The 22,485-nt window shown below is 49.5% G+C and overlaps 1 protein-coding gene across 2 annotated transcripts in view; it reads left to right on the plus strand.

Annotated features, from left to right (window-relative positions):
- AK8 (adenylate kinase 8) overlaps positions 1–18,041 on the plus strand; it is a 165,995-nt gene extending 147,954 nt beyond the window's left edge. Inside the window, exons 12-13 of one of the 2 annotated variants that reach the window (XM_017849418.1) lie at positions 16,103–16,183; positions 17,692–18,041. In XM_017849418.1, the coding sequence (XP_017704907.1) occupies positions 16,103–16,183; positions 17,692–17,929 (319 nt within the window). In that variant the 3' untranslated portion in view covers positions 17,930–18,041. The remainder of the gene's footprint in view (positions 1–16,102; positions 16,184–17,691) is intronic. The other variant, XM_017849422.1, reaches the window with a different exon arrangement.
- Positions 18,042–22,485: the final 4,444 nt, after the last annotated feature.

The following is a 22,485-nucleotide window of genomic DNA, read 5'->3' on the forward strand; positions in this document are numbered from 1 at the left end:
TGTTGCTGGTGGTACACAGAGCATTTCTCTTTTCTTCCTGACTTCCATGTTAGAAGTTGACTTTTTTTTATTTTATTTTAATTGTTTTTAGTGAGAGGGTCTCACTATGTTGCTCAGGCTGGTCTCAAACTTCTGGCCTCAAGCAGCCCTCCTGCTTCAGCCTCCCAAGTAGCTGGGATTATAGGCACAAGCCACTGTGTCTGGCTTGAAGTTGACTTAAAAAATGAAACAAAACAAAAAAACTCTGGCTTGTTTCTCCTTACAAAAATCATATATTATATATTGTAAATGTGTTTTTTTTTTTTTTTTTTTTTTTTTTGAGACGGAGTCTGGGCTCTGTCGCCCAGGCTGGATGCTTGTGGCCGGATTCTCAGCGCACTGCAAGCTCCGCCTCCCGGGTTCACGCCATTCTCCTCCTCAGCCTCCCGGGTTAGCTGGGACTACAGGCGCGCTACCTCGCTCCGGCAGTTTTTGTAGTTTTTTTAGTGGAGACGGGGGTTCAACGTGTTAGCCAGGATGGGTCATTTGATCTCCTGACCTCGTGTCCGCCCGCTCGGCCTCCCAAAGTGCTGTGCGATACAGGCTTGAGCCACCGGCCCGGCCTGTAAAATGATTTTTATAAATATTATGGAGCCTGAAAAGAGGAAAGTTAAAGATAAGCAGGAACAGTCTTTTTTTTTTTTTTTTTTTTTTTTTTTTGAACAGGTCTGTCTCCTCTCGTTGCCCGGCTGGAATGCAGTGACATGTCTCAGCTCACTGGCAACCTCTGCTTCCCAGGATCAAGCTATTCTCCTGCCTCAACCTCCCAAGCAGCTGGGATTATACAGGCATCCGCCAGGCACGCCTGGATAATTTTTTGTTTGTTTGTTTTTGTTTTTTTTTGAGATGGAGTCTTGCTCTGGTCGCCCAGGCTGGAGTGCAGGGCACAGTCTCGGCTCACTGCAAAGCTCCGCCTGCCCGGGTTTCACGCCATTCTCCTCCTCAGGCTTCCCGAGTAGCTGGGACTACAGGCGCCTGCCACCACGCCCGGTAATTATTGTATTTTTAAGTAGAGACGGGGTTTCCACGTGTTAGGTCAGGATGGTCTCAATCTCCTGACCTTACGATCACCTGCCTTGGCCTCCCAAAGTGCTGGGATTACAGGCGTGAGCCACCGCCCGGCCTTAATTTGTATATTTTAGTAGAGATGGTGGTCTTGCCATCTTGGCCAGATTAGTCTCAATCTTGACATCGGGTGATCCCCTGCTCGGGCCTCCCCAAAGTTGCTGGGGATTACAGGTATAAGCCACCATGGCCCGGCCCAGGAAATAATCATTCTTTTTTTTTTTTTTTTTTTTTGAGACGGGTAGTCTCGCTCTGTCAGCCCAGGCTGGAGTGCAAGTGGACCGGAATCTCAGCTCACTGCAAGCTCCGCCTCCCGGGTCCGCCATTCTGCTGCTCAGCCTCCGGAGTAGCTGGGATACAGGCGCCACCACCTCGCCCGGCAGTTTTTTTTTTGTATTTTTTAGTAGAAGACGGGGTTTCACCAGTGGTTAGCCAGGATTGGTCTCGATCTCCGGACCTCGTGATCCGCCGTCCGGCCTCCCAAAGTGCTGGGATTACAGGCTTGAGCCCACCGCGCCTGGCCCAGAAATAATCATTCTTAATGTTGCAGTATTTTTCTTTTCTATACATTTTTTGAGTGGGATCAAGCAGTAATATATATTGCCTGATATATAACCTGATTTTTTAAATTAACAATACGTCAGGCCAGGCATGGTGGCTGATGCCTATAATCCTAGCACTTTGGGAGGCTGAGGCTGGAGGTCCGCTTCAGCCCAGGATATTCAAGACCAGCCTGGGCAACATAAGGAGAGTCTCTACAAAATTAAAAATTAAAAAATTAGTTGGGTGTGGTGTGCACACCTGTGGTCCCAGCTACTTGGGACTGAAATGGAAGGATCACTTGAGCCCTGGAGATAGAGGCTGCAGCCAGCCATAATGGCTCCACTGCACTCCAGCCTTGGGGGACAGAGTGAGACCCTGTCTCAAAAAAAAAAAAAAAAGTCATGAACATACTTCTGTGTTGTTTGTTGTAATAGTGTTCACCAATGAGCAAGCGTGTCCCCTGGATTACTTCCTTTGGAAACTATCCTTGGCTCAAAGGAGAGGTTGCCCAAGGGAAACATCCCTGAACTGTCCCTCCGGTCCCAGTCTAGCTAGAAATGGACAATAGTTTTGTTAGGGTACCAAGCAAGTGGTCTGAACAAAGTATTATTCGTGCTCTTATGAATGTTTGAATTTACCCTGAGCTATAAAGGACATATTTATTGTCATCAAATTGTACTGACCAACAGAAAAGGAGGCACTTGGTTTTAAAACTTTTTTAAATTAAAAAAAAAAAAAGAGTCGAACAGTCATTGAGAATAGACTTGAGGATGTGAAAACTGCCCATGTTAAGATACTGTGACTGGGCGCGGTGGCTCCAACTTGTCATCCCAGCACTTTGGGAGGCCCAAAGCAGGCAGATCACGAGGACAGGAGATCGAGACTATACTGGTTAACGTGGTTAAACCTAATCTCTACTAAAAATACAAAAAATTAGCCGGGCGAGGTGGCGGGCGCCTATAGTCCCAGCTACTCGGGAGGCTGAGGCAGGAGAATGGTGTGAACCCGGGAGGTGGAGGTTGCAGTGAGCCAAGATCACGCCACTGCACTCCAGCCTGGGCGAAAGAGCGAGACTCTGTCTCAAAAAAGAAAAAAAAAAAGTAATTCAGCAATGGGAAATCTTGTGCTAAATATTTGTTTAGCACTTAGCACATGCCAGGAACGAAGAACACAGCACCCGCAAGGCTGTCCCAGCGCCGGTGCTCACACCACCCACGCCCAGGGTACTCAGAGGCCGACTCCTCCCACAGTGGCTCACTTTGGTTTTCTGTTTCTTGGTAGCCTCTGCATGACTCACTTGCACTTTCTGCCCAGTTCTTCCCAACGCTGCTTTCTTCCTCTCATCCTCTGCTCATCCTCATCTTCCATTTCAGTTTGCACTAACAGCCTGTTGCTCACAGCTGCCCCTAGGCACAGATGCAGCCTCTCTGTCCCTTCAGCCTCCACAGAGACCTTGTCCTGACAAATCCAAACAAAATGGCCACTCCTGCTCTGTGTTACGTGAATGCACCACAGTTTGCCATTGCTCGATGGTGATGTTACATCTCCACTCTGATGTGTCACGGGCACACATTTAATTAAAGATAAGCCGACCATTCTAAGTGGCAATCCACTGTGTCATTTTGCACTTTTCTGGATAGCTCTCCTTTCTCTCTGGGTCCCTTCTTCTGTGGTGGTCACTGCGAAGCTCCCCTTGAGAGGAGACCCCACAATGATTCCACAGCCAGAGTCAGCTGCAGCCTGCCTGAGAAGGGTGCACCCTGGATGTGTGTTTCGGCCCCAAGAAGAGGCTCTGTGTGACAGAAACTGAGACTTCATTGAAAACCCAAACAGCGTCATTGCCATGGAAGGAGGAGGCAGATTAAGCCTTTTTCAGGAAACTATTTTTCTAGGCCAGATCTTCCCAGTTTGAGTGTCACATTTGCAAATACTAAGGTAGTAAGGGCTCTGTCTGTGCCTCCTTGTATATGTCAAGTATTGTGCATGTAGTTCACATTTTTATATATTCTGGATACAAATCCTTTGTCAGGTATGTGTTTTGCAAATATTTTCTCGCAGTCTGTGGCTTATCTTTCATTTTCTTAATGTCTGTTGAAGAGCAGATATTTTTAATTACTAGGTTTTTAATAAAGTCTAACTTACCAATTCTTTATTTTATAGATCATTATTTTAGTGTCATATCTTGGAAAATCTTCAACCCAAAGTCATAAAGATTTTCTTCTATAAGCTTAGTAAGTTTTAGGTTTTACATTTAGGTATGTGATCCATTTTGAGTTGAATTTTGTATATGCTGTGAGGTGTGGGTCAAGATTATTATTTGCATGTGGATGTCCCATTGTTCCAGCATCACTGGGTTGAAAAGACCATTCTTTTTCCATTGAATTGCCTTCAAACCTTGTTGAAAAGTAATTGATGACATTTGTTGGAGTCTATTTCTGTACTCTGTATTCTGTTCCTTTGATCTATGCGTCTATCTTCTCACTAATACCCCCACACTGTCTTGATTACTGAAGTTTTGTAGTCAGTCTTAAAATCAATTTGCTCTTCTTTGTAAACATTGTTTTAATAATTCTAATTCCTTTTTTCCATATAAATTTTAGAATTAACTTGTATAGAATATTAAAAAAACTTGTTGTCTGGGCATGGTGGCTCATGCCTTCCAAGCTACTCAGGAGGCTGAGGTGGGAGGATCACTTGAACCCAGGAATTTGAGGCTGCAGTGAGTTATGATTTACCGCTGCGCACCACTCCACTCCAGCCTGTGTAACAGAGTGAGACCCTGTCTCTCAAAAACAAACAAAAAAAATGTTGGAATGTTTTGATTGAAATTGCATTGAATTGCCGGGAGCGGTGGCTCAAGCCTGTAATCCCAGCACTTTGGGAGGCCGAGATGGGCGGATCACGAGGTCAGGAGATCGAGACCATCCTGGCGAACACGGTGAAACCCCGTCTCTACTAAAAATACAAAAAATAGCTGGGCGAGGTGGTGGGCACCTGTAGTCCCAGCTACTTGGGAGGCTGAGGCAGGAGAATGGCATAAACCCGGGAGGCGGAGCTTGCAGTGAGCTGAGATCCGGCCACTGCACTCCAGCCCAGGCGACAGGGCGAGACTCTGCCTCAGAAAAAAAAAAAAAAATTGCATAGAATCTGTAGATCTATTAGGAGAGGATGATGGGCAGTTTACAATATTGAGTCTCTGCATCCATGAACATGGTATAGCTTACCCATTTATTTGTCTTATTGATTTCTTTCATTTGTGTTTTGTAGTTTTCAGTACACAGACCTAATATTAGTTAAATTGACACCTAAATATTTTATTTTTGTACTATTATAAATGGTACTTTAAAATTTCAATTTCTGTTTATTGCCAGTATCTAGAAAGACCGTTTTTTTGTTGTTGTTGTTTTTTTTCTTTGTATATTGATCTTTTATCTTGCAAATTCACTAAACTTAGCTATTCTAGTAGCTTTTTTGAAAATTATTTGGGACTTTCTGTTTGGACAATCATGTCACCTACAAATAGATGATAAATAGAGACAGTAATGGGATATTTTTGTTTTCAATTTATATACTTGTTATATCCTTTTCTTGTCTTATTGTACAATCCAGGACTCACAGTTTAATGATGAATAGTAGAAGTGAGCGTGGACATTCTTGCCTTGTTCCCAATTTTAGCGAGAAAGTGTTTAGTCTTTGGGCATTAAGTATGATCTTAACTATAGTTTTTAAGTAAATGCCCTTTATTGGGTTGAGGAATTTCCCTTCTATTTCTAGTTTGCTGAGAGTTTTTATCAGGAATTGGTGTAAAATTTGGTCAAATCTTTTTCCACATCTGTTGAGATGATTATAAACTTTTTCTTCTAATGATACAGTAAATTATATTGATTGACTTTTGAATGTTAGCTTTCCATTCACAGGCTAAATCCCACTTAGTTGTAACATGTTATTCTTTTTATGTAATGCTAGATTAAATTTCCTAATATTCTACTAAGGATTTTTGCATTTGTGTTTATGAGAGATGTTGGTCTGTAGTTTTATTTTAACGTCTTTGTCTGGTTTTCGGTATCAAGGAAAAGCTGACTAATAATATCAGTATTCCTTCCTCCTCTACTTTCTGAAAGAGTTTATGTAGCATTTGCATTATAGTTTGTGTAGAATTAATACTATCATATGGTTCATTGTTTTGTCCATGCGTTTATTTGTATACATGCATGTATTCAGAACCTCATTAAATTGTAAGTTTGTTCAAGGTCAGAGAACTTCTCTCCCCCAGTTGCCTTCATTATAATGTCTACTAACTGCTTGTGTTTGCATGTGTGTGTGTTAAATATACATAACATAAAGTTTACTATTTTGACCATCTTTAAGTGTAAGTTTAGTAGCATTAAATACCTTCACATTGTTGTACAAACATCACCACCACTCATCTCCAGAGCTTTTTTATCATCCCAAACTAAAACTCTAGACTCATTAAAACACTAACTCCAATTTCCCCTTCCCCTGCCCCTGGAAGCCCCATTCTACTTTCTGTCTGTATGAATTTGACTACCCTAGGGACCTCAAAAAATTGAGTCATACAATGTTTGTCCTTTTGTGTCTGTCTTATTTTACTTGGCATAATGTCCTCAAGGTTCATCCAGGTTTTAGCATGTGTCAGAATTTTATTCCTTTTTAAGACTGATTGGCCAGGCGCGATGGCTCACGCCTGTAATCCCAGCACTTTGGGAGGCCAAGGCAGGCGGATCACCTGAGGTCAGGAGTTTGAGACCAGCCTGGCCAACATGATGAAACCCCATCTCTACTTAAAATACAAAAAATTAGCTGGGCATGGTGGTACGCACCTGTAATCCCAGCTACTCAGGAGGCTGAGGCAGGAGAATCGCTTGAACCTGGGAGGCAGAGGTTGCAGTGAGCCAAGATGGCACCATTGCACCCCAGACTGGGGGACAAGAGGGAGACTTCATCTCAAAAAAAAAAAAAGACAATAGTATTTCATTGTATGTACGTCATGCACTGCATAACAACATTTTGGTCAATGACAGACCACACACACAATGGTGGTCCCATAAGATTCTGATACCGTATTTTTACTGTGCCTTTTCTATGTTTAGATATGTGTGGGTACACAAGTACTTACCATTGCATTATAATTGCCTACAGTATTCAGTACTGTAACATGCTGTACAGGACTGTAGCCTAGTTGTGTGGTAGGCTATATCAACTAGGTATGAGTAAGTGTGCTCCATGATGTTCACGAAACAACACATCTCTCAGAATGTATTCCTGCTATTAAGCAATGCATGACTGTATAGACCACATTTTGTTCATTTGTCTGTTGAGGAACAGCTGGGTTGTTTTCACCTTTTGGCTGTTGTGAATCATGCTGCTAAGAACATTGGGGTACAAATATCTGTTCAAGTCCCTGCTTTCGGTTCTTTTGGTTATATCCTCAGAAGTGGAACTGCTGGATCTATGTTTAACTTTTCGAGGAGCCGGCATACCATTCTCCACAGAGGCTGCACCATGCTATATTTCCACCAGCAATGTGCAGGCGTTCCAATCGCTCTACAGTCTAGCCAACACTTATTTTATGGTTCGTTTTTTAATGTGTAACAGTCATTCTACTGAGTGTGAAGTAGTATCTCCCTGTGGTTATATCATATTGCTTTGTGTAGGGTTTTGCAATAGTGGAGGCTTATTGGTTAAGCTCAAGAGGCCAACAGTCAGGCCCCTGCCTCTGGGCAGAACTGGGCATCATATTTGCAGTCAGTTATTGTACATCATATCTCTCAACTTGCCAAATCCATCCATGGATCCAGAGTAAATTTCACCCTCAGTTTCCAGTGATGAAAGCAGAGGATAAGCTTCAAGATCATTGAGGACGGAAGCTTCCTATGTTCTTCAAACAGAGTCTCAGGCAGTGTGGCTAGAGAGGGCATTGCAAGGGTGGGTCAGGAGCCCCCAGTTGTCATTGGATATCTGACACCAATGCTCAGAGTGACAGAGTACGAACCCCTCAGCTCTCTGGGACCCAGTAGACTAAGTAAATTGAATCAGGGCAGTGGTACTCAACCCTGGCTACACACTACAGCCACCCAGGGAGCTTTTATTTATTTACTTATTTAGAGACAGAGTCTTGCTTTGTCACCCAGGCTGGAGTGCAGTGGCACGATCTCCACTCACTGCAACCTCCACCTCTCGGGTTCAAGCGATTCTCATGCTTCAGTCTCCTGAGTAGCTGGGACTACAGGCGCACACCACCATGCCTAGCTAATTTTTGTATTTTTTAGTAGAGATGGGGTTTCACCATGCTGGCCAGTCTGGTCTCAAACTCCTGACCTCAGGCGATCTGTCCATCTCAGCCTCCCAAACTACTGGGATTACAGGCGTGAGCCACCGTGCCCAAACTATTTATTTATTTAAACAGGATCTTGCTCTGTCACCCAGGCTGGAGTGCAGTGGTGTGGTTGTAGCTCACTGCAGCCTCACATTCCTGGGCTCAAGCCACCCTCCCACCTCAGCCTTCCAAGTAGCTGGAACTATCAGTGCACCACCACACTGGGCTAATTTTAAAAATCTTTTTGTAGAGATGGGGTCTCACTGTGTTGCCCAGGTTGGTCTTGAACTTCTGAGCTCAAGTGATCCTCCTGTGTCAGCCTTCCAAAGTGTTGGGGTTACAGACATGAGCCACCACGCCCAGTGAGGAGCTTTTAAAAATCCCCATTTTCAGGCCTCACCCTGGACCAATTACACCAGCATCTCCGGGAGTGGTGCCCAGGCCTCAGCATGCTCAAAGCTCTTGTTGGTTTCAGGGTGCGGCCAAGGGTGAGACCATGGATTACAGCCATGGCTCCCATACCTGCCTGGGCATGAAAATCACCCGAACTGCTGACTTACAAATAAAGGTCTCCCAGCCCCTCCCCTGGAGGTTTTGGTTCAGTAGCTCTTGGGGGAAGGGAGGCCTGCAATCTGTATTTTAGGCAAGCCTTCCAGATAATTCTCAACACCATACCAATCTTGGAAACACGGATCAGTGTGACCCTTCTCCAACTTTAATGTGCCTACACATCACTGAGGATGTTAAACATGGACTCCAGTGGGTGGGCAGCACCGTTAATAAGCTCCAGGGAGGTGCTGAGGCAGTTGATCCAGGTGCCTACCTGGAGCAGGGATTAGAGACCTCCCAAGGCACCTTCCACCTCCCTTCCTGAAGCATCCACCAGCCTGAAGTTCTGCAAACCCAGGGGCAGGTAGAGTGCCCGCCCCTGGCCAATCCAGGCACCCACTACCGTCACCCACACCAGGAGGGTCTGCCCAGCACACCCTGTTTTCAGTATTCTTTGCTTTCACCATTCTCCCTTTCCTGGCTCTGGAAATAAACAGCCGATAATAGAAAACCAGTGGCTGGGGGTGTGCACAGGGCAGTAGCTCTCAGCAGAGTGGCCTGGGCTGCCCCTGTACCCCGCCACCTGGCCCTCACATTGGGCGCGATGAGCCAGGATAATCAGAAGCTTCCAGCGTGGAGCAGGGCCCTCCGCAGCGAGGCTGTCCCCAGCAGTGTGCTTCAAGCACCCATTTGGTGTCCTTGTGCGTCTGATCTTGCCAGCCTTTCACAAGCCATTCCCTTGAATGACGACAAGCAGTCTTGATACGCTGGGTTAAAAATCTTTCAAATGGGGCTTGCTTATGAAGCAGCTTCAGTTATCAGGGATTTCCAAACCTGCTTCCTTTCTACTGGCGTCGGCATCCACAGCCGCCAGCCGCGGTGACAGCCGTGTTTTGGTGTTGCTGTTGGGCCTCGCAGTACCGGGGGTGCGAGGGGGGCCGCGTGTTCACAGCGTCAGGGATGAAAGCCGCTGCGACACCTTCACTCCCTGTGTTTACACACTCCCCGATCTCGCATGTTTTTTTTTGTTTTTGTTTTTTTTTTGGTGGCTGTTATTTTGCAGCACATTGTGAATGAAAGTCATTATCAAGCACATGTGCAAGGAGGACGTGGCTTTTCATGGCTCCCAGCCCCTCCAGGCTGCTGGGGAAACAGTTGGACTCGCTTCATGGAGGGGCAGCCATAGTTTTCTTTTTGAGACAGAGTTTTGCTCTTGTTGCATAGGCTGGAGTGCAATGGCGCGATCTTGGCTCACTGCAGCCTCTGCCTCCCAGGTTCAAGCAATTCTCCTGCCTCAGCCTCCCGAGTAACTGGGACTACGGGTGCCCACCACCACGCCCGACTAATTTTTTTTGTATTTTTAGTAGAGACGGGGTTTCACTATATGGGCCAGGCTGGTCTCAAACTCCTGACCTCAGATGATCCACCAGCCTCGGCCTCCCAAAGTGCTGGGATTACAGGCTGGGATTACGCCCAGCCGGGCAGCTGCAGTTTTCATCAGGCACCAGTGAGGGGCTTCCTGGCGACTGGGCAGAAGCAAAGCTCAGCAAACAGCAGGGGCAAAGTGAGAGAGGGAGAAGCAAGGCCACGGGAGAAGCTGGCCTCGAAGGAGAACACGATTGTGCTCAGGGACTCACAGTTGTTCTAAGTTCACACATTTTCTAGAAGCAAGTGGCACTGGAAAAACTGGACATATGATGTGTCCTTTGGGTAACAATTGCAGGAAACCCAGCTTAGGCAAGAGAAGAGATATATATATATTCATGTCAGTGAAGTGCTGAGGCTGGCTACAGGCACAGCTTGATCCAGGGCCCCAGACAATGTCTCGCCATCCTTCTGCTGCCATGGCGTGAACTTCATTCTCAGGCTCTCTTTGGATGCAGGCCCCAGGCAACCCCGGGCTTCTACCTCATTGCCTTTGCAGCCTCAGCAGAAATGAAGCTCATTTCTCTCTAGCAAGCCCTGGGGTGGCCTCTCATAGACCTGGCTTGGATCAGCCTTGCATTCTAAACAAATTCCTGTGGCCAGGAGGAGCCAGCATTCAGATTAGTGACCTCTGGGCCTCCCTCAGGCCCAGCCCTGCAGCCCTGGGGCAAACTAGTTCAGGAACCGATCATAATCCTGAAAGACATAATCCTGAATGCCATAATCTCAAATGTTAAAATCCTGAAAAGTCAGAAATCCCTAAAGTCTAAAATTCTGAAAATCACAATGCTGAAAGATCGAAATCCCAAAAATAGAATTCTGGAAAAAACATTTTTTAATTATTTAAAAGATGTTTATTTACAGTTTGAAAAGGGGATTTATCTGAGATATTAAAAACAGCACAGAGCACTTTGTAGGCCACTTTACACAATAAAATTGGCCATAATAATGTGTTTCACAAACAGAAACACTCAGGTACACTGATAGCAGTCACACGGGTATTACAGTTTTGAGCAGATGAATCATCTTCATAAAGAAATAGGTTAAAAATGAAATGTATAGATGCATATTACTATGGTTGGTAATTGTGGGAACCCAGCTTTGCAACTGTGGTCATCTGAAATACCATACAGGGTCTCGTAATGTTGCCTAGGCTGGCCTTGAACTCCTGGGCTCAAGGGATCCTCCCACCTCAGCACAACCTAAGTCTTTTGACAAGATTGACCAAAAACCCAGATGGGTCACCACCACATATATAGTCATCCAGAGAGCTGAGCTGTCAAGAAACTTTATCCTTCTCAAATGCGGATGCATAAATAGGACATCTGGTCATTTACTGAGGAAGTTTGAAACTTTCCATGTCCATATGCAGTGCTCACACACAGTCAGCCTTGTGATAAGCACTTCCATGAAATCAAATTTCTGACGTCCAAGGCAGCAGAAGCACAGCCTGTCCAGCCCTGAGAGAGACCAGTTCGCCTTCTGTATTGGTTCTCTCCGGAACCCTGGCTGATTACGCAGGGCCCACCAACACTGAGGGCAGGGCAGGGCCTCCCCACCCACCCTCTCAGACTCACCGGCGTCTCCTCTGGAGAAACCTGCACAAACATGCCCAAAAGAATCCTTTACCACGTTGCTAGGTGCTCCTTCATCCAGTCAAGGTGACACATAAAATTAAGTCCGCAAGTCCACCGATTGTCAACTTGGCACCCATAGGCACCTCCTGAAACCATATTTAGTTTCCAAGATGGTGCAACTAGCCTGGGCACCACTGAAAAGACACAAATCACTCGGAATTCAGCTTTCAGGATTTCCACATTTGGGATTTTAGTCTTTTGAAATTGTGATCTTCAGGATTTTAGACATTATAATGTAGACTTTAGGGATTTTGAGCTTTCAGGATTTCAGCATTTGGGATTGGGACATTGGAGATTGGTCTTTCAGGATTATGATCCATACCTGGCAGTTTCAGCCAAGCCACAGGGATGCGAGGGGATCAGGGTGGTGCCCCAGAGGGAATCAGGAGAATGAAAAGGTGTCTACAAGCCAAGGAGAACAGTGAGCGTGAGGACAGCGTGTGGGATCAGGGGCAGCCCCGGCTTTGCCGAGGCCAGGTCCCTCATCTCCCTGTAAAACATGAGGTTTTGACTCAGATTCATAATGATGTTTAAGGACCAGCACCCCTTTGAGAATCTGACGAGCCCACCCAGCACCCAGGAGGGCACACATTCTCCATGTAGTCAGCAGTTTGTATCGAATTTCCGGGGCTCACAGGACCCGTGGGGTGCCTGGCTCAGAATCCCTGGCCTGGGTGTTTTCCAAGGCAGTGGATTCCAGTGACCAGGGCCACACTGGGCTCCCCTCCAATGCCACTGACTCAGCAGTTCTGGGCGAGGGGCATAGTCATCCACTGTCAAAGGCTCCTGATGGGATTCTGATAGCAACTGATCCCTGGGAATTACATGTCTAAGATCCCGCCCAACTCTAGGATTTTAGATCACTCTCAGTTCTACCAGTTAGATGAGGTTTTTTTTGGGGGGGGGGGGGGGGGCAGGGATGAAAATAAATACAAAAACAAGCAGTGGGCAGAGACTTTAAAAAGAATGCTAGGCCTGGGTACCGTGGGTTCGTTTCTTCATTCCTTCACAGGCATTTCCTGAGCACGTGCTTTATTGCTCTGGACAAAGCAGGTGATACCTGTGCCCCAAAGGCTGGTCTGGGCCCCATGGAAACCAGTGTCCCATTGGACCTACCAAAGCGTGGCCTCTTGGCAACCCGCTCAACACATCTGGAGAATTCCAAGGATGTCAGTGACTGGCTGCTTTTGTTCACTGACTTGGAGGAGGCAGTCTGAAAATAACTGAAAAATCTCCCACCGTATTGTCGACTTGGCACCCATAGGCACCTCCCGAAACCAAATTTAGTTTCCAAGACAATAACAAGGTAATAATCCCGCCTAACATGATGCAGCTAGCCTGGGCACTGCTGAAAACGCACGAATCGCTCAGAATTTGGCTTTCGGGATTTCCACATTTGGGATTTTAATCTTTTGATTCATCTTTTGATTTAATCTTTTGATTATGCTAGGAGGGAAGGAGGGAGGTCTCATTTGTGTGTGTTTTCTCCGCACGTAGAGGTGCTTCTGGCCTGAGTACTTTCTTGAAAGTGAAATGAATACAAGGCTTTAGGTGCACACGGAGTGTTTGTTGTCACTGATGTTTTTTTGTTGTCGCTGATGTTGTCACCAACTTTGGCCCCAGGGGACACTGCACATGCCAGTCATAGGACCCTGTCAATGTCGTCAAGGAAGAGATTCTTTTTTTTTTTTTTTGAGACAGGGTCTCGCTCTGCTGCCCAGGCTGGAGTGCAGTGGCTGGATCTCAGCTCACTGCAAGCTCCGCCTCCCGGGTTTACGTCATTCTCCTGCCTCAGCCTCCCAAGTAGCTGGCACTACAGGCGCCCGCCACCTCGCCTGGCTAGTTTTTTTGTATTTTTTCAGTAGAGACGGGGTTTCACCGTGTTCGCCAGGATGGTCTCGATCTCCTGACCTCGTGATCCGCCCGTCTCGGCCTCCCAAAGTGCTGGGATTACAGGCTTGAGCCACCGCGCCCGGCCAAGGAGGAGATTCTTCAATGTAGTACCTAAATTCCATACGGTGAGCTGGTAAATACTGGAGCTTCCGACTGTGTCCGACACGCAGCCAGCACTTGATAAATATATGTATAAAGGAATTAAAGGACAAACAAGCAAATAGTGAGCCGTGGAATGTTCCAGAAGTTATTTTTTAAAAATGAACCAAGATGGTTTAGTGCTAGAAGACCTGGCTTAGCTCTGTGGGTGGGAACTTCGGGGTCTTGTCTCTTCCCCAGCCCCACCTCTCCCAGCCGTAGCAGCCACACCTCTTGTCACTGTGTTCGTTCACACACTGCGTGCACAGGGCTCCTCAGCCATGCACTTGGCATTTGGGGCCAGATCATTCTTTGAGGTGGGTGCTGTCCTGTACATTATAAGGTGCTTTCCAGCATCACTGTCCAGCTGGGAAAACAAAACATGGCTCCAGACATTTTTCCAGATGGTTTCTGGGGGACAAAAATCACCCCTGGTGGAGAACCACTCTCCTAAGGTCTTACATAGGCCAGATATGGTGGTTCACGCCTGTAATCCCAGCACTTTGAGAGGCTGAAGGGGGCAGGTTTCTTGAGCCCAGGAGTTCGAGACCAACTGGGCAACATAGTGAGACCCCCATCTCTGAAAAAATGATACAAAAATTGTCTGGGTCGGGTGGTGCACACCTGTAGTCCCAGCTACTCAGGATGCTGAGATGGGCAGATGGGTGGAGCCTGGGAGGTCAAGGCTGCAGTGGGCCGTGATTGCACCACTGCACTCCAGCCTGAACAACAATGTGAGACCCTGCCTCTAAAAGAAAAAAAAAAAAAGGTTTTATATAAAGTAAGTGTTCCATTGCTCTAAAAAGGGGGGTGGGGATTAAACCATTGGAACTAGGCATTTGAGAGATGAATTTCCTGGTGCTCCCAGTCTGAGAATCAGGAGGAGTGAGCTTCATCTCTTCTGCTGGGTTCTGATTTGGGCTTATTGGCAGGAGTGTCCTGCTCCTTTGGGTCCAGGGCTCCTTTGAGAAAGAGAAAGCAAGAAAGCTGAGAACAACCAAGCCCACCTCTCCAAGGAGGGCAGGGGCAGTCAAGGGAGCCGGAACTCCCAGGAAGGGTATCCAGGAATGGTGATTAAATTACAACAGCTGCCACGCTGGGGCACCGAGTCTGTGCAGACCTCGCACTGAGCTTGTCACACACTTTATCTCGTTAAATCTTCAACACTAGGGAACTATAATTAGCCCCATTTTATAGTTGGGGTAACTGAGTCTGACAGAGGCTGGGTCAGTGGTCCAAGCTCACACAGCAAGTCCATAGTGGAGGTGAGAGTCTAGCCTCTCTGTGGCTAGACTGTGTGGCTCTAGAGAACAAGATGTTCCCCTAAAGCTCACCCAAACAATGACCCCCATCCCCGGGAGTCCCACCCCCAGGAGTGATGGGGGCTGAGAGCTATCCCTAAACCAGGGGAGCTGAGGGCATCCTTGCAGGGAGCCCTCCTGTCCCGCATCTGTCCCTGGTGACCTCCAAGTGTGGTATCCCAGAGCCCTGAGCAGTGGCTCCAGTGGCTCCACCCACATGCGGGAAATGATGCCCATGCTCGTCTGGGGTGACGAGAGTCCAGCCTGGGGTTTGCTCCCCATGACCATCTGCTTGTTCTTGTATTTTTTTTCTTTTCTTTTTTTTTTTTTTGAGACGGAGTCTCGCTCTATCGCCCGGGCTGGAGTGCAGTGGCCAGATCTCAGCTCACCGAAAGCTCCGCCTCCCGGGTTCCCGCCATTCTCCTGCCTCAGCCTCCCAAGTAGCTGGGACTACAGGCGCCCGCCACCTCGCCCAGCTAGTCTTTTTTGTATTTTAGTAGAGACGGGGTTTCACCGTGTTAGCCAGGATGGTCTCGATCTCCTGACCTCGTGATCCGCCCGTCTCGGCCTCCCAAAGTGCTGGGATTACAGGCTTGAGCCACCGCGCCCGGCCAACGAGACTGTTCTTGTCTTAATTGCACCCCAAACCTAATGTATAGAGGTAACCAGGTGATGATACAGAGAAGCCAATGTCACTGAAAGAAGAGTTTATTACTCACAGCTCCCAAGAAAAGGGGGGCACGCCACGCCATGCAGGACCACCTGGGGAGGCACCGCGGTCGGTCAGGAGGCAGCAGGAGTGAGGGGAGAGCATGTTCCAGAAGGCATACAAGTCACAGTGAGTGTAGGATTGGGCAGTTTGAATAATTTTGGCAGGCTCTGGTCTACAGGGATGGTCTCTAGTTGCCTGGCACCCAGCCCTGGGGTGATTTAGGGCAGGAAAAATATTGGTTTGGGGTGTGAGAGTCAGATGAAGGAAGCGGTTGGGGACACAGGCTCTGGAGTGGTTGGGCTGTACATGAAAGGCAGTTTTGCAGGCGCATTGCTTGCTGGCTCTAGGAGTTAGCCAGCCCCGGGAGAAGCAGTCTCTCCAGGATTCGCAAGACCCAGGATGTCAAAGCATCATAAAATACAGGAAATAAAAACCATTATTAATATGGTTTATTTCCTTATAGGGTGTTTTTCCTGAATGTGCCATTTGATTCCATCATGGAGCGGCTGACTCTGAGAAGAATTGATCCAGTCACTGGGGAGAGGTTTGTGCTGTGTTCCTGGCGATTGGCAATCTGGGGGCTGCCAGGGGCCAGACCCAACTGCCTGACCAATGCCATGGTGGAACCATTGCAGGGATAACACTGGTGACCACTGAAGGACGATTATCAAAATGGACTTTATCCAACTGGCTGTTCTGTGCAATATCTGTTGACCCTCTTTGCCTGGAAGAATAACCAGAAAATGTGTGTCTAAAGCAACACAATGGTGATCACCCACTCTATCCTGGGGTCAACAGCTTAATCTCGGCATGTGAAACAGCAGCCTGGGATGGGCGTCACCTGTGTGTGTTTCCTCACTGGCCTTTCCTCCAACCACGATGCATCCCGGCGGTGGTTGCTGTACAAACACATCCCCACGGGCACAAGTTTCCTTTGAGGCTTCCCATAGTTACAGGAGGTAAATTCCGAGTTGGATTCTGCGGTCTGACCAAGTACAAGCACTGCACTCATGTTGAAATGCAATGGAAAACCCCACAGTCACTTAGAGGCAGGTGTTGCCATCTCTCCTGACAATCAGGGTCACATTTCTTGGTAGGGACGCAGGAGTGGGGTGGGGTGGGGCAGGAAGGAAGTGCAGGGATTTTTCTAAAATGTAGATCTGATTTGTCATGGGAGTTTTTAGCTTTCCCATGTCAAGTACTGTGGCCTTCATGTCACCTTGTCCCTGGAGTCTCTCCCAACAGTGAACGGCTGTGGCACTTCCTTCCATCTCCACAGTTGCTGTAATGTCCCACTCCCTCAGCTGACCGTGAGCTCCGTAGGCACAGAGCCAGTGCCTGTCCTGCTTACCATGGCACTGTCAGCAGATTTAACGCTGGACTCAGTGCAGATAAACATGGAATGGAAGGGAGGAAAAAGGAAGAAGAGGCTGGGCATGGTGGCTCACGCCTGTAATCCCAGCACTTTGGGAGGCCAAGGCGGGTGGATCACCTGAGGTCAGGAGTTCAAGACCAGCTTGGCCCACATGGTGAAACCCCTTCTCTACTAAAAATACAAAAATTAGCTGGGCAGTAGTGGTGCAGGCCTGGGAGGCGGAGGTTGTGGTGAGCCAAGATCGTGCCACTGCACTCCAGCCTGGGCGAGAGAGTGAGACCCTGTCTCAAAAAAGAGAAGGAAAAGGAAGAAGAAGAGAAAGGGAGGAAGGGAGGGAGGAAAGAAAGGGAAAGCAGGGAGGGAGAGAGGAAGGAAGGAAGGAAGGAGGGAGAGAGGGAGGGAGGAAGGAAAGAATTTGCCCATGTATGATTGCATTCTGTCCTCCTATCACTGATCTCTCTCCCTCTCCCTTGAGCGGGGAGCACATCTTGGTTCTCTCTGCAGCTCCAGGGCCCATCAGTCAAAGGTGTGCACACAGCAGTCCACAGTAGCAAATGTTTGGCGATGGTGGTGGTGGCCAGGGCACCCCAAATTGGTCCACAATAGAGTAGAGGGTCCCCTTCTCCCCTGCGTCCGGGCCAGGCCATGGGTCACCTGCTTTCCTTCCTCCCTTGCAGGTACCACCTCATGTACAAGCCACCTCCCACCATGGAGATCCAGGCTCGCCTCCTGCAGAACCCGAAGGATGCTGAAGAGCAGGTCAAGCTGAAAGTGGACCTGTTCTACAGGAACTCGGCCGACTTGGAGCAGCTGTATGGGTCAGCCATCACCGTCAACGGAGACCAGGACCCATACACCGTCTTTGAATACATCGAGAGCGGCATCATTAATCCCTTGCCCAAGAAAATCCCCTAATGGGTTCAGAGCCAGGAGCGCCGCCCAGGGAAAGAGTTAATCCCCTGCCTCCAGCCCCCCAACCTCTGCAAATCTCCCTAAAAAGCCAATAAAGCGTGCTAGGTACGGTCTCGTGCGTCCTGAAGGTGAGGTGGCTGGAAGTTGGCCTCATGTAGGGGTCTGGGGACACAGGACAGGGGAAGCCCACAGTGGTGGTAAAGTGGAGTACAGGCCGGGTCTCTGGAGTCGGACCTGGGACAAGTGGTGGCTCCAGCACCAACGCATCGTGTGTCCTTGGAGTCCCAACCCACAGAGCCTCTCTTCTCACAACCAACTTGAGGCTAGAAACCATAGCCGCCTCACAGGGTTGCTGTGGGATAAGGAGTGGTGATGCCGATAAAGATCTCAGCACAGTGCCTGGCTCCAGAAGCACTCAACAAACGCAGCTTTTAAAACACCCACCTTGGCCGGGCGTGGTGGCTCACGCCTATAATCCCAGCACTTTGGGAGGCCGAGGCAGGTAAATCACAAGGTCAGGAGTTCGAGACCAGCCTGGCCAATATGGTGAAACACCATCTCTACTAAAAATATAAAAATTAGTTGGGCGTGGTGGCTCACGCCTGTAGTCCCAGTTACTCAGGAGGTTGAGGCAGGAGAATCGTTTGAACCCGGGAGGCGGAGGTTGCAGTGAGCCAAGATGGCACCACGGCACTCCAGCCTGGGTGACAGAGCGAGACTCCATCTCAAAAAAACAAAACAAAACAAAAAAAACAACACCCATCTCTCAGGAGGCACCATCCAGCACAGCTCTCAGTAATGAAGAGCACGCTCTTCATCTGCCTGTCCGATATGGCAGCTACTAGCCATGAATGCCTATTGGGCACTTGAAAGTGAGGGGAGGGTTTCAAAATCGTATTTAATTTTCACAAATTTAAATCGCCACTTGTGGCTCCAGACAACAGGTGTAGCTGTCTACATCTAGAGAGATGTAATGCAGTTTTCAATGGATGTAGCACAGTTCTTGACAGATGTAGCTGTTTCTTTAGACTTGCTTCTTCAGGTCCCACGGAGTGAAAAGAAATGGTCCCTCTAGGGTCTGCATAGCCCGCAGGGACCAGAGGGACAGTGACATCTTAGGCTGATGCAGCGATCCATCCTCTTCTCCCATTATTTCCTTTGACCTTCCTAACGGTCTTCATTAGGTAGGTGCTTGGGGGTTCCCCCAGCAACACAAGAGGACACTGAGACCACAAAGGGTAAGTGCCATGCCTGAGGTCACCTGATCCAAGGCTAGACCTGAACCCAGTGCCCTGGGCAACACCCATGCTCTGCCTACCTGGCCTCTGCATCCCAGGCCAGCCTGGGTTCTAGCCTCTGGGGCTCTGCGAAGCTTGGGGAGTCTGGGCCTGATGGCTAAAGCCCCTTCTAATCTGGGGTAGCCTAGAGCCCTTCCAGCAAAGATCTAACCCTCCCACCAACCATGGTAGCCAGGGACCGTGCCAGCCCGCAGCTCCCATGGGCTGAGCCAAGCTTCCTGGGCCCGCCTCCTTTGCTTCTGTCCTGGTTGTAGGCAGGCTGAGCGTCAGGCCAGCCCCAGCCCTCTCCGAGGGGCCTTCTCCAGAGGTCCTGCCTCCTGCACCTTCCCCTCTGCCTGGCAGCTCAGTCCCCACCCCACCTCCCTGCCCTGCTCAGCCACTGAGTACCACCTCCTGAAATTCCATCGGGGCCTCCCCTGCCCAGGGCTCAGTTCTTCCCGAAGCCCCCCTGCCCTGAACTTTCTCTGACAATGTGCCCCTGCCTAGGAAACCTCCATCCAACCTCAGGAGGCCCCAGTTACAGGCTGCACGTCCAGGTAGTAAATGCCCCACGCTGGGTGATGAAGCTTTGCCCCTTGGACCCAGCCCCCAGGCTGGAGTAGACAGCGGACCTCAAAGGTGGCCAGCACAGGCCTGGCTCTGGTCACTTCCCTCTGGTTCTCCCCTTCTGCCTGGCATTCCCAGTCCCTGGAAGGGACCTCACATGAGACGCCATTTGGATGTAAATCCTTAGTGATTACATCATTTATTCAGTGATAATAAATGCTTTAGTCCAGGCAGAGGCCTGTGTGGATAGCCTGTTCTCGGGGGTTGCCTGCACCATTACTCCTCTTCCTCCTCCGCCAGCCAGCTGTCCTCAGGGCAGGTGCAACCGCTTTGTGCCGAGCCAGGTGACTGCAGCCCCTTGAGGCAGGGGCCTCCCTGCCAGAGCATGGGCGGTGCAGCCCAGCAGACTGACTCCACATGCTGCTGTGTGACCTTGGGCAAGTTACTTAACCTCTCTGAGTCCTTGTAAAGTGAGACAAAGCCTCCAGGGTTGCTGTGAGATGAAATGAGTTAATTCCTACAAAGGCTGCGCATAGGGCATGGCACCTACGAAATGCTAAGTGTCATTACCAATCTCTCCCAACTCGCTGCCTGCTGTGAGGTCAGCACTATTTTTTTTTTTTTTAGATGGAGTTTTTCCCTTGTTGCCCAGGCTGGAGTGCAATGGCCCAATCTCGGCTCACTGCAACCTCTACCTCCTGGGTTCAAGCGATTCTCTTGCCTCAGCCTCCGGAGTAGCTGGTATTACAGGCGCACGCCACCACGGCCAGCTAATTTTTTGTATATTTTTAGTAGAGACGGATTTTCGCCATTTTGGGCAGGCTGGTCTTGAACTCCTGACCCCAGGTGCCTCGCAAAGTGCTGGGATTGTACAGGCGTGAGCCACGGTGCCTGGCCGTTAGTTCTGCTTTTAATCCCTAGATGAGGAAATGCGGGCTCGGGGAAGTCAAAGAACTTGTCCATGGCTGCACGTGCTGAGTGGGAAGAGGGAGGACAGGACGCGAGGCTCTGACCACGGACGGTCGCGCACTCCGCGTGTTCATGAGTGCGGGCAGATGCTTCCGCTGTCGCTCTCGGGGTTGCGATGGGGGCGGGGGTCGTGTAGGCTTGCGGGGTCCCTGCTTTCCACCCCGGGGCCCGCTGCAGGACGCCTGCACCTGGGGGAGCGCCGCTGGGACCACTGTGTCAGCGCTGGTCCCCGCCACCTCCCGCGGGGTTAGCTCCGCTGCAGATGCAAGACTGCGCGGGCTCGGTTGAGAGGCGTCCAGCACGCGGGACTGGCGGCCCCTGGGAGTATCGTAGGCAGGGGCTGGACCGACAGGCTCGGCCTTGTAGGTCGCTCCCTGGGAAGCCACGCGAGCCCGCTCCTCCCGCCACCGCCGCGCGTCCCGCCCGGCACTGCTGCTCTGCGCCCGCGCGCACCGGAGGATGCGGGGACTCAGGAGCCTCTCCCAAGGGGACCCTCGGCTGCGGCCTAGTGGGCGGCCCCACTGGAGGGATTCGCATTCAGTTTCAGACCCCGTGGCGATGGTCTGGGGGCTTTCTGGTCCAGGGAGCCCCATTCTTGTGGCTGGAGGGCAAATATCTTGTTTTTCGAGATCACCCTCAATGCTCAAGGTCAACCCGAGGTCTGATTAACCTTAACTTGCAGGAGAACACATCGCCTCCGACGCTATCATCATTCAGGTAGCTCACGGCTCATTTATGACCTCCTTCATCATAAGCTGTCCCTCAGCTCCCAGCGCACCACCCTTGCTTGTCTGTGTCTGTGCGTTCCTGCCCTTCCCGCTCCCTGGCAGGGGGAAGGTCCACGCGGTACCAGAGGCACCTTGAGGGCATCTGCCTGCCCACGCCCCACAGCCCCAACGGGTGTTTTTGCTGTAGACCCTGCACCTGCGCTGCCGCTTATGCGACCAGGATCACACCTGACCCGACCTGGGCCAAGCCCCTTCTCTCTCCCAGGAATTTGGAATGAGGATGGAGGGCAGCTGGTCACTCTCTTCTTGTGGCTTCCAGGAAAGAGAGGACATTTGGGGTCTGTCTGGCCTGTGTGCAGCACAGCAGAGCAATGAGAGTTAATCTGGAGAATAGGGAGTGAAGCAGGCACGTGCCTACCTCCTTCATTCAACAGATATTTACCCAGTGCCTACCATGTGCTCAATGCTAGGGATATAGCAGAGGGAAAAAAAGAACAAAATGTCTCCCCTTAAGAGGCTTAACAGTGGCCGGGCATGGTGGCTCACGCCTGTAATCCCAGCACTTTGGGAGGCCGAGGCAAGCAGATCACGAGGTCAGGAGATCGAGACCATCCTGGCTAACACGATGAAACCCCCTCTCTGCTAAAAATACAAAAACAAAAGTAGCCGAGCGTGGTGGCAGACGCCTGTAGTCCCAGCTACTCGGGAGGCTGAGATGGGAGAATGGACGTGAACCCAGGAGGTGGAGCTTGCAGTGAGCCGAGATCATGCCACTGCACTCCAATTCCAGCCTGGGCGACAGAGCGAGACTCCATCTCAAACAAAACAAAACAAAACAAAAAACTCAGAGGCTTACAGTTCACAAAGCAGACTTCTGATTGTTCCTGAGACCCATCCCTGCTCTTGGGTTCCATTAAACACCCCTGTATTCTCCCAACACACCCACCTCTTTAGCCCGGGGGTCAGATGAGTTTTCAGAGTACAGTGGTGCAGTTAGGACTAACCTAGTGATTAGTCA

This window comes from Rhinopithecus bieti, unplaced genomic scaffold, assembly GCF_001698545.2.
Source record: "Rhinopithecus bieti isolate Rb0 unplaced genomic scaffold, ASM169854v2 scaffold_2205, whole genome shotgun sequence".
Lineage (NCBI taxonomy): Eukaryota > Metazoa > Chordata > Mammalia > Primates > Cercopithecidae > Rhinopithecus > Rhinopithecus bieti.